At 48.0% G+C, this 11,762-nt stretch overlaps 1 protein-coding gene across 1 annotated transcript; it reads left to right on the top strand.

Moving 5' to 3' along the window:
- The first annotated feature begins 873 nt into the window (after window positions 1-873).
- On the top strand, window positions 874-10,327 carry metrnla (meteorin like, glial cell differentiation regulator a). Its single transcript, XM_042087373.1, has 4 exons — window positions 874-1,289; window positions 4,485-4,867; window positions 8,885-8,944; window positions 9,308-10,327. The coding sequence occupies exons 1-4, from the start codon at window positions 1,192-1,194 to the stop codon at window positions 9,619-9,621; spliced, it is 855 nt and encodes a 284-aa protein (XP_041943307.1). The 5' UTR covers window positions 874-1,191; the 3' UTR covers window positions 9,622-10,327.
- The last annotated feature ends 1,435 nt before the right edge of the window (window positions 10,328-11,762 follow it).

Genomic DNA, 11,762 nt, shown 5'->3' with positions numbered 1-11,762 from the left:
CAAACCAACCACAGACTGTTAACTTTTTCTCTCTAATTTCTGGCCACACAGTTATGCCATATCTACCCTTTTCTGTTGCAACATACAGAAGGCCTACATTGCAACTGAAACCCTGAGAAAACAGGAAATGTTAGCCTACCTCTTCACTCACAAAAAAAGAGTCATATCTTGTGTAATGACATTTTCACAGGTTTTATACACACACACACACACACACACACACACACACACACACACACACACACTCTCTCTCTCTCTCTCTCTCTCTCTCTCTCTCTATCTATCGCTCTCACTCTCTCACATACACATACACTACACACACAACACACACACACACGCCCTAAGACCTCCAACAGGTGTAAGAGTGCAGGTGTCAGTGATTACAGAGATCTTGTTCTAACATGCATCTAGAGATGTGTCAGCCCAAATCAAAACAAGATGTCTCTCTCTCCCTTCTTCTCTCTCTCTCTCTCTCTCTCTCCCTCTCTGTCAATCTATCTACCTGGCAAAACATTGGTACAGCCTCAAAAAACAGATTAAAAGATCTTTATCCAATTCTACCTGAATGAGTTGATGAGTTAATCATACAAAAATATATAAAAAATAAAATTAAAAGTATTATTTGATAAAAGTTAGATCTAGGCCTACTGTTTAAAGTTTCAGATACAAAATTGAAGCAAATTGTAGCCTAAGCCAGTGATAAAATAATCACAGATGCAACAGATTTCAAACTTGTGTCTTCAGCTGTCTTGCTTCTATATAGGGAAAGTGAAAGCCAGAGTGGTCGAATAGTAGGAGTGACCAATCCTGTGCCCTCTCGTTTAACCTCAAAGCCAGTCTCAAACACTTCGAAATGTGGTTGTGCGCAAGCGTGCTTTGTCCGTCAGCTGAGCCTGTGACGTTTGGTGGAATCTGAAGTAGTTCTGAGTAGTCGAGAAGATAGGCTACTCACTGCGCTTTTGAGGAACGCAAACTCAGAAGTGCCATCGTAGGTGAACGGACATAATGTGAAGTAACTCTAGATATTTTTAAAACGGTTTACCGAAAACTAATAGCCAACAGTTTAGGTCTTGGTTACTTTTATGTGTATACGGAAACACAATGTAGGTGAAGTTGCGGAAACGGATTATTTTTTACCTGAGTTCCAAGTGACCTACTATCGAATTGGGGAGGAAAGACGGTGGGACAAACATGCTCTCACCGTTTTTGGCGTTTTTACTATCTGCTCTGATTTTATGTCGGATAGCAGTCTCTCAATATTCCAGTGACCAGTGTAGTTGGAGAGGAAGGTAAGTTACAGTTTACATTTGTTTAGACGACTGTTCTTCTACGGACTGTCAGATACACTGCTTAACTTTAACAGAGAGGTAGCCTACTCATTCACGGTTTATCAGGCTGTAGTCGTAACTTTTTCACAGTTGCCTGCCTTTTGTGAAGAATAAAAGGCAATACCATTTGCAAATAAATATGCTTAATAATCGCCTGAAGATCTTTTCTGCCCTTAGAGGAGATCACGTAATATTGCTCCATGATTTATTGAAACTACACTGACGTTGCTGTGTCCGGTTGTCCTCCCGATTGAAAATGCATTTTTTCTGTTAAGAGTGGCATCTAAGAACCATTCAGTTCGAGCAAACGTGCAGTCTAGTCCTGAAATAAATGAAGAATGCTGGAAAATTACGTTGATCAAACACATTGCATTTGTATTTTATATTTGTATTTTGATTTGAAGCCTATGAATGTGCAACATGCGTGGGTTGTGTGCACGTAATGAATGAGTAGCCTGATTTTAAGCTATTCATTTAATTTCGTACAGGTTGCTTGTGGACTAAGTAGGCTATTACATGCGTGAACCCACGGAAAATGCCCCCCAACAAATACATTCCTGTGAAATGTAGGCCTACTTAGTTATCACTTGTGGTAAGTTGACTTGCTCCTCGGCAAGGCAGACGGTAGGCCTAACAGCAAGTCCATTTGCAAAGAACCGCAAGGTAAAATAATTGACCTTGGCCAGTGAAACTCTCAGTGCAAGCTTGGGCTGTTGTGAAACTATTGAAAGTGCTTGGTTTCTGCCAAAATGTAGAAGCGGTTCTCCGCAAAGTATCGAATTCACCCTCGCTCTATCATAAATCTGGGCTGCACTGATTAGGGAGCGAACCAAGTAAACTTGGCAAGGGATAAAGTATCAGTCTTTTTCAGACGTAGCCTACATCTTTGCTCACTATACGTTAAATATTTTCTAAGATTCGAACTATGTTAGAACTAGACTACATTTAATTAGTATGAGGCTCAAAGAAATGTTGTTTGGCATTTTCTTATGATTTTAGGTTTATCATCTATTCTTTTGCTCATATTGAAAACCCATGACAGTCAGATCCATATAAAAGTAGCGTAGTAGACCCAATACAATCTAAAATAAAATCTAAACAGGCCTATGTATTGTGTAGAAAACACTGAACATTGGTATCCTAATTGCTATTCAAATGCCAAATTATGTACGAATCAACTCTCAAATACAGCTGTTGTATTTTTGACAAAGGTCACATATTTATTTTAAAATCTAACCTGTTCTGAAATGACAGTTTCAATAGAGGTATTAAAAATGGCCTACTACCTAGAAAAAGGTTGTGATGAGCTTTCACCCCACGCCATAGAGAGCATGATGTGTTGAAAGGCTGAACCAATGATCTGTTGTTAATTAGCAGCCAGGCTAATTACTGTTACTGCAATGCAAAAAAAATGCATTTAAAAAAAAAACATAATTAGAGACGCATTGGCAAGAGGCCTGTCGTGCGGCTCGGCAGCACATGTCCCGCTTTAGAAGGCCAGTGCAAGATTTAAGAGTCCGCCACGCTGCCCTCTCCCGCCGCCTGGAGCCATTTCCAGTTTGAAGTTGGGGCGTCCCTTCTGTGGAGCAGCCCTAACCGCCGGGGTTGTGGGTGGCAATGGGAGGCAGATGGCTGATTTTGGACCTTGCCCCCCCCCCCCTCGCCTAAAATTGGGTGGGTGGGGTACAAAAATGAAATAAATGAAAGCCCCAGATGATGTGCAGTTTGGTAGAGGGCAAGCTGAGGGTCTTTTGTGCAGGCCGTGCCCAGAGACAGAAGTGCTGCCAGGCCTGAGCGCTTCTACTTCCCCCCCCATCTTTTTTTTTTTTCTTCCTCCTCTTGGTCTGAAAAGAGCTGTTGCGAGGTGCACTGCGTGACCTGCATTTGCACTTGCCTGCCGCCGGCTCCCGGCTACTGTTTCTGCACCACGCCAGAGTCGAGCCGGAGCCGGGCCACACCGTGCCGTGCGTCCCTAGATCACTGACTTCTGTTTCAAATAGCTTCTCCAAGGCTTTGTGCCAGGCCGTGCCTTTGCCAAAGTGACGAAAGAAGAACACGGCACCAACAAAGAGAGAGAGAAAAAGAGGGATTGGGACAGAGAGAGAGAGAGAGAGAGAGAGAGTCTGTGGAGATCCATGGAGTTGGGCCTGCACGTGATCGGTCATGCAGGCGGTCTTGCGCGTGGGCCTCAACACCTTGCGTGAAACAATATTAACTGCATTTTTTCTTCTCCATTCTGCCCTCAGAGAAAGCCTTCTCCTTGGCATTAGGTTCAGCTTGGAGTCAGTTCAGGCGCAAACTGCTCTTAACAATTACGTTAAAGCTCAAAGCCTCCTTTGAAGCAGAGTCTTTTCTCCCTAGGCCAAGTTAAGTGAAACTGACATTTTTTTCCAGTCTCTGTATTTGGGAGAATTTCAGCATTTGAATGGCCGAGCTCCATACAGATCTGATTCGCACTTCTAAGTAGAGAATGTAGTCAGTGGTCAGAGGAGGCATTTAGCAGGGATAGGGCACGCGTGGAAATGTGTCAATGTGTGTTAAACTCTTTGAATTTCCCCTAGGGATCAATAAAGTATATCTATCTATCTAAAAGCTGGAACTTGCCTATGGTCAAAGAGCACCTGTTTGCCCTAAGACTGTGGTTCAGGGTTTAAAAGACCATAGCCTATAGTATTCCACAGCTCATGTTAGTGATGTGGATACAACCAACTTCCATCAAAAAGGGAATAGAAATCACTACATCTTAATTAATAATTAGTAGGATGGTAGCTGTAAAACACAAGTTGAGTGAACCTGGTCTTGTTTGTTTTCCATTTAAAACTGAAACACCATGTTTTATTTAAATCTTTCACAATAAGAATTCAAGGCAACATTAACTTTTGCCTGACTTATTGTGGCCATCCTTTGGGAGTGTGTGTGTGTGTGTGTGTGTGTGTCTGTGTCTGTGTCTGTGTCTGTGTTGGGGGGGGGGGGGGGGGGGGGGTGTTCGGTGGAAGAGTGCACTTTATTAATTCAGTCATTGTCAAGCGAGCGAAGCAGTGAAGGCCTCCTTTGTGCTTGAGGGTTGATTGACAGGTCCTAACCACTTCCCCCTTCTCTCTTCCCCCCCCCCCCCCCGCCCCCCCCCACTCCCTTAATGCCACCCTCTCCCCCCAGTGGTCTGACCCATGAAGGCCATGCGCGGGACGTGGAGCAGGTATATCTGCGCTGCTCGCAGGGCTCCCTGGAGTGGATCTACCCGACGGGCGCCATCATCGTCAACCTGCGGCCCAACACCATGTCGCCGGCGGCCGCACGCCTCTCCGTCTGCATCAAGCCCTCGGCCGAGTCCAGCGGCACCAACATCTACCTGGACCGGTCGGGCAAGCTGCGCCTGCTGCTGCGGGAGGAGGAACAGGCGGGTGCGCGCGTCCACTGCTTCAGCATCCAGGAGGGCGCCGTGTTCATCGAGGCCGTGCTGCACCAGGACATTAGCCGCCGCATCACCGCCTTCCAGTACGAGCTGGTCGCCGACCTGCCCGGGACCAACTCGCTCACCGGTAGGTCTCCACTTCAGACACCAGTACTGAGTGGAGTGGAGTGGCGTCAGACCGTGTGTGTGTGTGTGTGTGTCCAGCTTCTAATGCTTGATAACGGATGAGGATGACTCATACTGTTCTGATCGGTAGTTGCAGTATCGCCCCCATAGACTATTACTCATTTGATCCATTTCCTTCTTTTTTTTTTATGATTGTTGTTTAAATCTTCAACAAATCTTGTTTTGCCATACCGTGCAGTGTGCACATATGCGCTTTGTGTTTTTATGAAGACCTCACAAGCACTGACAGTTCTCCCACTTTTGTTGAAGCCGAGGCCCCTGGTTCCCATTCTCCCCAAGTTCGGTGTCCTTATTTTCACTCCAAACGGACCTGCTGTTTCTCCGAATGTGGTTTGTTTTGAGACCGAATCAGAAAGGTCAGATCAACCCTCCCTGATGACGTATAAGCTCAGCTCACGCCGAGTCACCCCCGGAGAGCCTGGACACCGAGCACCCCCCCCTCCCAGTGGCCTGCACTGCATGGAGGCTCCCAGTCAAACACGTTGCCTCACTCACAAAAACATCATTTTTCTGTTTTCATGCTGTGCACCTGCCAAAATCTCATGGCCTCAAGCAGTGCAGATACGTGCATGTGTGTGTTTTTTTTTTTTTTCTGCCTTTCTCACTTTTTTTTCATTTCCCCAAAACGCAGAGCAACCCATCTTCCCACATCTGCTTTTTTCATTCCACCCTTTATTTACTGTTCTTTAAGAGCTCACATATCCCTCTCTGGCCCATGGATGCTGGCTCACGGTGCAAACCCTGGCTTCTACACAGCAGACGGGCTGTGTGGTGTAAGTGAAGAGCTGGTGAGGATGAGGGGGTGAGGGCCTCAGGGAGACCATGAGGGCTGTTCTGGAGTCGTGTGGACCCGGTGGCTTTGTGGTTTGTAGACCTGTAGTTGAATCCAGTGGGTCTTGTCACGCCTGTCCTTGGCAAGCCTCCTCAGGTCTGTGTCTCATTTGCTGGCAGGCCTACAGACAGAGACGTGATGGCTAGGATCAGTAAGATGACCACTCTCGCTTGCTCACTCTCTCTCTCTCTCTCTCTCGCTCTCTTGCTCTTGTTCTCTCTCTCACTCCCTCTCTCTCTCCCTCTCTTGCTCTTTCTTTCTTTCTTTCTTTCTTTCTTTCTCGCTCGCTCTCTCTCTCTCGCTCCATCTTCCAACTTCTCTGCCTTGGACCCACTTTGCTGGGATAGACTTGCCCTCCCATCACCAAGGAATGTGTCAGAGGCCAGATGTGGAAAGGATATACTATCCTCCTCTCTTTCTACCCCTCCACTCTCCCTCCACTCTTTTGCGCTCTGCTACTCCCCTCTGCCCCCACCTCCCGTCTCAACCGTCTCTCCGTCTCTGTCTTGGCCTCTTTCTTCCTCTCACTCTCTCCCGTCCTCCTCTTTCCTCTCTCATCTTTCTCTTTCTTTTTCTCCTTCCCCCTTCCTTTCCTTTCCTCTCTTGTTCTCTCGTTCTCTCCTCCCTCCTCCCTCTCTGATGCCATGCCATAGCCATTATGTTGTGAGTTTTTGACTCCATTAGTGGGGAATGCATCTGGGCCCAGATGTTGGGAGGGGACGAGACGGTTCCCCCTCCCCACCTCTCCGCCCCACGCTCCACCTCTCTCCCCTCGCACCTCTGAAGTGGTCAGGCCCGCGGCCTGCGCTGCGTTAATGTGGGGCCGGCACGGGCTGCTGAATCAGATGCCAGCCCATTCCTGTGGTCCCCCCCGTTCCCCAACCCCACTCCCTCTTGTCATGTCCCACTGACATGTGAGCCGGGCGCAGCTATGAACCAAAAAGGGAAACACAAAAACATCTTAAGGAGGCCTTCATAGCCTGGGTTTGATGTTCTTACCGTGGAGGGCAATGTCTGCCCAGGCCGCCTGAAGGAGCCAGGGGTGCCGCTTTGAGGTGTTTGGAGACGGGCGTCTCATCTGGTCATGGAATGGCGGCTCGGTTTCGGCCGTAGCTGAGCGCTGTGGATGGGTGACCTTTGACCCCGGTGGTGTTGCACTGGTTGTGTATGTGGCAACAGCAGCTGACCTAAGCCCTGCTCTCTCCACCACACACACACACACACACACACACACACACACACACACCACACACACACCACACAGACACAAACACACCACACCACTCACACACCCCAACACAGCTCTTGGGAAATGAAACGATACGATGGTTGGCCCAAACCAAGTTTGTGTTCGGGGTTGCGCCATGTTTGTTTTTCCGTTATTATTTTTGCTCTTTTGCAATCTTGACTGTTTTCTCATGAAAATTCTTTTGAGGATGAGTGTTATCTAGCTCAGCAGCTCAGCAGGACAAAGTGGCATCAGAGAACAAACGTTGTGGCTGCTCAAAAAAAGAAAAGAAAAGAAAGCCTTTAACCGACTGCTTTTAATAAAAAAAAATTATGCATCATCGCCGTTTGGTTGGTCATTGGGGTGGATTTTTGTTTCTCTAGCTGGGGCGAGGGCACTGACCACCTGAACCAACAAAGCAGAGGGTGGAGGGGGGGTCAAGAAGGGGTTTGGGGTGTGGTGGATCAGCCCATTTGTCGGGGATTACTGCCTTCTCCTCTTCCCTCTCAGTCTTCTGCTGATTCTGCAACACCCAGCCCACCCAACAACCCCACCCCACTCCACCCAACCCCACCCCACTGCTCCCCATACCTCCACACCTGCCCCACGGGGCAGTTTTGCAGCTGAGGAAAACCGCGCTAATAAACCCCTGTCTGTGAGCCACCTGAGTCAACTCATCACAGGGCGGACATGAAGGGGCTCATTTAGAGTGCTACCCCCCAGCCCACCCCACACACACACACACACACACACACACACACACACACACACACACACACACAGGCTCGCTAACACTGCTGGATCAAGGGAGAATTGGGGTTGGGGGAATTATAAATAGTCTATGCTGGGCTGTTCAGTTTTCCTACCACCACTAACCTACACACACACACACACACACACATATGCCAAAAAGCATAGGGGTGGAAGCCAGAGGTTAGTTTTGCTGTGTGAAAGTATTGCTGTCGAGATCTGGGCAAGCTCAAGATCAAGTAGTGGTGGACTTCCTCTAAACAAAGCTTTTCTCTTTCTTTTTCTCACTCTGTCTCTCTCATTGGTCAGATAGCGGACCCTCAGTCCAGGGCTGCGTGATCAGAGAGTGGCTCGTGCTACTGGTCCCATTGGGAGTGTGCTAGTCACAGTGCCGGGGTCTTGTATCCGTACACCCCCCCCCCCCCCCCCCCCCCCTCAGCTGGTTCTCATTTGAGTTTGTGTGTGTGTGTCGGAGTTTGAATGAATGACTGTGTTTGTGTGTGTATGTGTTTAAACTCTTAAAACTGTTTGTGTGTGTACGTGAGTGTGATTTGTTCGATGTTTGTGTGTGTGTAAAAGTTTTATTTTGTGTGTGTGTGTGTGTCATACTCTGTTTTGTTTGTGTGTGTGTGAGTGTGAGTGTGAGGAGTTCCTTCTCTGAAAGGTGTCCCCTGGGGCTGGCCAGTGGCCCTCAGCCTGTGTGTGTGTGTGTGCGTGTGTGTGTGTGTGTGTGTTTGTGTGTTTAACGAGCGGCTGTGTGCTGCAGGCCTCCACTGCTGGGTTTCTGTGTTTAACTGGAAGCCAGTGGGTCATGACGGCCGGGTCTGCCTCTGCAGTGTAAATAAATAACCACACGCCAGAGAAATTAATTACCACCGCTCGGGCGTGTGTGTGTGTGTGTGTGTGTGTGTGTGTGTGTTGAGGCACACGTGGCTGTCTTCTGTGTGCATTTTAAGAGGTAGTGGATGCTTGAAGGGGTCACAAGCTCACATTGACTTCCATCGTTTGTTTTCTAATGAGAAGAGTTAGCTGCCTCAGATATGCTGGGGGAGGTGGGGGGTGGGGGGTTCCTGCTGCTGATGACTTTAGCAGTGTGTTTTCCAGCAGTGAAATTACCCGACTAATTGCCCCCTGCTCTCTCTCCACAGCCCCCTGCCAGCCGTGCAGTGACGCGGAGGTACTCCTGGCCGTCTGCACCAGCGACTTCGGTAAGGCCTAGACACAGTCCACACACACACACACACACACACACTCTCACACACACACACACACACACCTGGTGGTTTGTTGGTTTTGCTAAATCACCAGGTGATAGGAGAAACTCGGCTGTTGATCAGCTTAGCTCTTCTCTTCTCTACAATCTTCTCCTCCCTTCTCTCCTCCCTTTCAGTTCAAGGTTGCTTCATCAGCATGACTCATGCTATGTTGCCAAAGTTACAGTGCAATAACACAATACAAACAGTGATAACAAAATCGCAGTAATGGACACAATTCAAACATTGAAATGAAACCATCTCTCTCTCTCTCCCACCCTCTCTCTCCCTCTCTCCCTCCCTCTCTCCCTCTCCCAGTGGCCCAGGGCAGCATTGTGAGCGTGGAGCAGGAGGAGGAGCGGTCCTCAGTCACTGTGTCTCTGAGCCGGCTGCTCCGGCAGAAGACGCGGGTGTTTGTGTCGGGGGGCGGGCGGGCCAAGCGCTGGACTGGCCGTGTGAAGATGCCCCATCAGTGTGGCGTGAGGCCTGGCGAGGGCGACTTCCTCTTTACAGGCACGGTGCGCTTCGGCGAGGCGTGGCTCGGCTGCATGCCGCGCTACAAGGACTTCCTGACGGCGTACCGGGAGGCGCAGAGACTGGGGACCAACCCGTGCCACGTGGACACGGACTGAGACCGCAGAGCACACCCATCGCGACCCCGCGACCCCAACCCCAGACCCCTACTCGCACGTCTCAGGCCCCTGAGAGCTCAAAGCTGGGGCTTCTCCTGGAAGACTTGGGTTGGGGGGGAGGGACCCACTCCCCCTACAGACAGCCCAGGTGGCCTCTCCAGTGCACTGAGGACCGTGTGGAGCACTGAGGAGAGACAGACTCAAGTGCCCCCAGTAGCCTCCTCAGATGCTGGCTCAAGGCTTAGCACGGCAGAGGCTACGGCTTTTAAATGTGACGAGATGTCGGACTTCTTGCAAAGCCATCCACTGTGGAAATGCCTTTGCTTTTTTTTAAAAAAAAAAGAAAAAGTGGAAACAGTCATTCTCTCATTGATCGCACTTCCACAGCTAAATGTGAGAAGAGAATGTAGCAGACTCTGTAAAAAGTGTAAAAAAGAAGTAAAAATGTGAAAGAGCATTGTGAAATGGAGAGTTCCAAATGCTTTGTAAAAAGCTTCTATGTACAGTTTTTTTTTTTGGTTGTTTTTTTGCTGTTTGTTTCTTATGACAGAAATGTATCGAGTTGATGCCTTTTTTTTTTTTTTTTTACTTTTTTTTTAAGAAAGGAAAAGGTTGTGAAGTGCAATTTCAGTCTGTATTATTCCTCAGGCTGTTCAATTGTAACGGTTACCTTCCAGAGATTAAAAAAAACAAAACCTTTTTGGAAGTCTGTGTGCCTGATGTTGTCATTATCACTCTAACCATCACCACAAGCATGAATCTGCATGAAGTGTAAAAATATATCCTTTTGCAATTTCCTTTCAAACCACGCATTTCCTGACAATTTTAGAGAAGTGCTTGATAAGTGATGGTGCTTTTAAGCAGAAATGACACTGAATTTTTTTTTTGTTCTCAGAAGCTTTGGTAGTGCTGATGAACCTTCAACATTAGTCACAGCCTCAGTGATTGGCAGGAGACCGTTAGGAAAGACTAGGCAGCTGGTTTCAATGTTCTCCTGTTGAAGTTTGCCTTCCCCTGAATGTTCACTCGGACATTTGTTTCTCTAGGCTGTCACTGCAAATTAGATGAAATTGCTCTCAAAACAGAGGCATTTCCATCTGCTCTGAGAGAACCAGGCATAAGTCATTTGGCTTCTAATAATAACACTATCACTTTGAAATATCATTATCCATACACCATGCCAGACTCATCTTGATTGGATTGTAGGCCAAAATAAACTGACAATAATTCTTGTGCTTTTTAAAAGAACACAATTACATTAATCCATTTGTTTGAAGTAAAACATAGGCTATCTATCTGTTTTTGGCAAATATTAATCATCCCACTAACTTCACCCTGGCCTTGAGGAGATGACCACTGTGATGACCAGTCCGCTTTGTTCATGATGCCACTGGTTCATGAAATATATGATCTCTACTTTAGGGATAATCTGTTGTGGGATGGATACCGAACTGAGCGGATTCCTCTGCACCGGTTCCTATGGTGCGCGGGGAAGTGATCTGTCAAGGTCACGCTCAAAGGGCTCTTTGTTTCAACGTGAGCCTAGTGGGAGTGCGGGCAGGGTGTGCTGAGGGAGAAGAGACCCGGGAGCACGCTCAATGGGGCTCTGTGATGCAGCACAAAATGGACGACTGTGCACTTCACCTCTGTGATTTTAATGGCCAGGAAACCTCTTGTCTCAAGGTTAAAACAAAACACAAAATAGCCCAGATAAAGTCTGTATAAATTGGCTGTAGAGGATGTCTGTGCCCAGTGCAGCCCTGTCCTCAAGCCTTTGGGTTTAGAAAACTCCCTAGTATTTCCCCTGGCTGCATGCACAATTTTCACTAGACGGAAACGTCCCCGTAAATGTCTTCCAATAAGCCGACGCGCAGACTGACGATTACTTTTCCAGACCGACCTGCGAGCTCAATTTTGAGAGTTTGAATTCCAGCTGAAAGCCAGTAGCCCCGGAATCACTCAGTGGGAAATGCAAACAAAGTTCCTATGGCAACACTGCGGCGCAGCAAACCCTCTCTCTTGGGGCGCTCTACGGCGGAGAAAAAAAATTCCCAGAGAAGGGGGGAGACATGGAACGTGGCGACGGGGCCGAGCTCTCCATCTCCACCGAATCGGGCCTCAAAACCACTGTCTGAATAAGG

Source organism: Alosa sapidissima, chromosome 3, assembly GCF_018492685.1.
Source record: "Alosa sapidissima isolate fAloSap1 chromosome 3, fAloSap1.pri, whole genome shotgun sequence".
NCBI lineage: Eukaryota > Metazoa > Chordata > Actinopteri > Clupeiformes > Clupeidae > Alosa > Alosa sapidissima.
The sequence above is the reverse complement of the archived record's forward strand: the minus strand, read 5'-3'. Positions and strand labels throughout refer to the sequence as shown.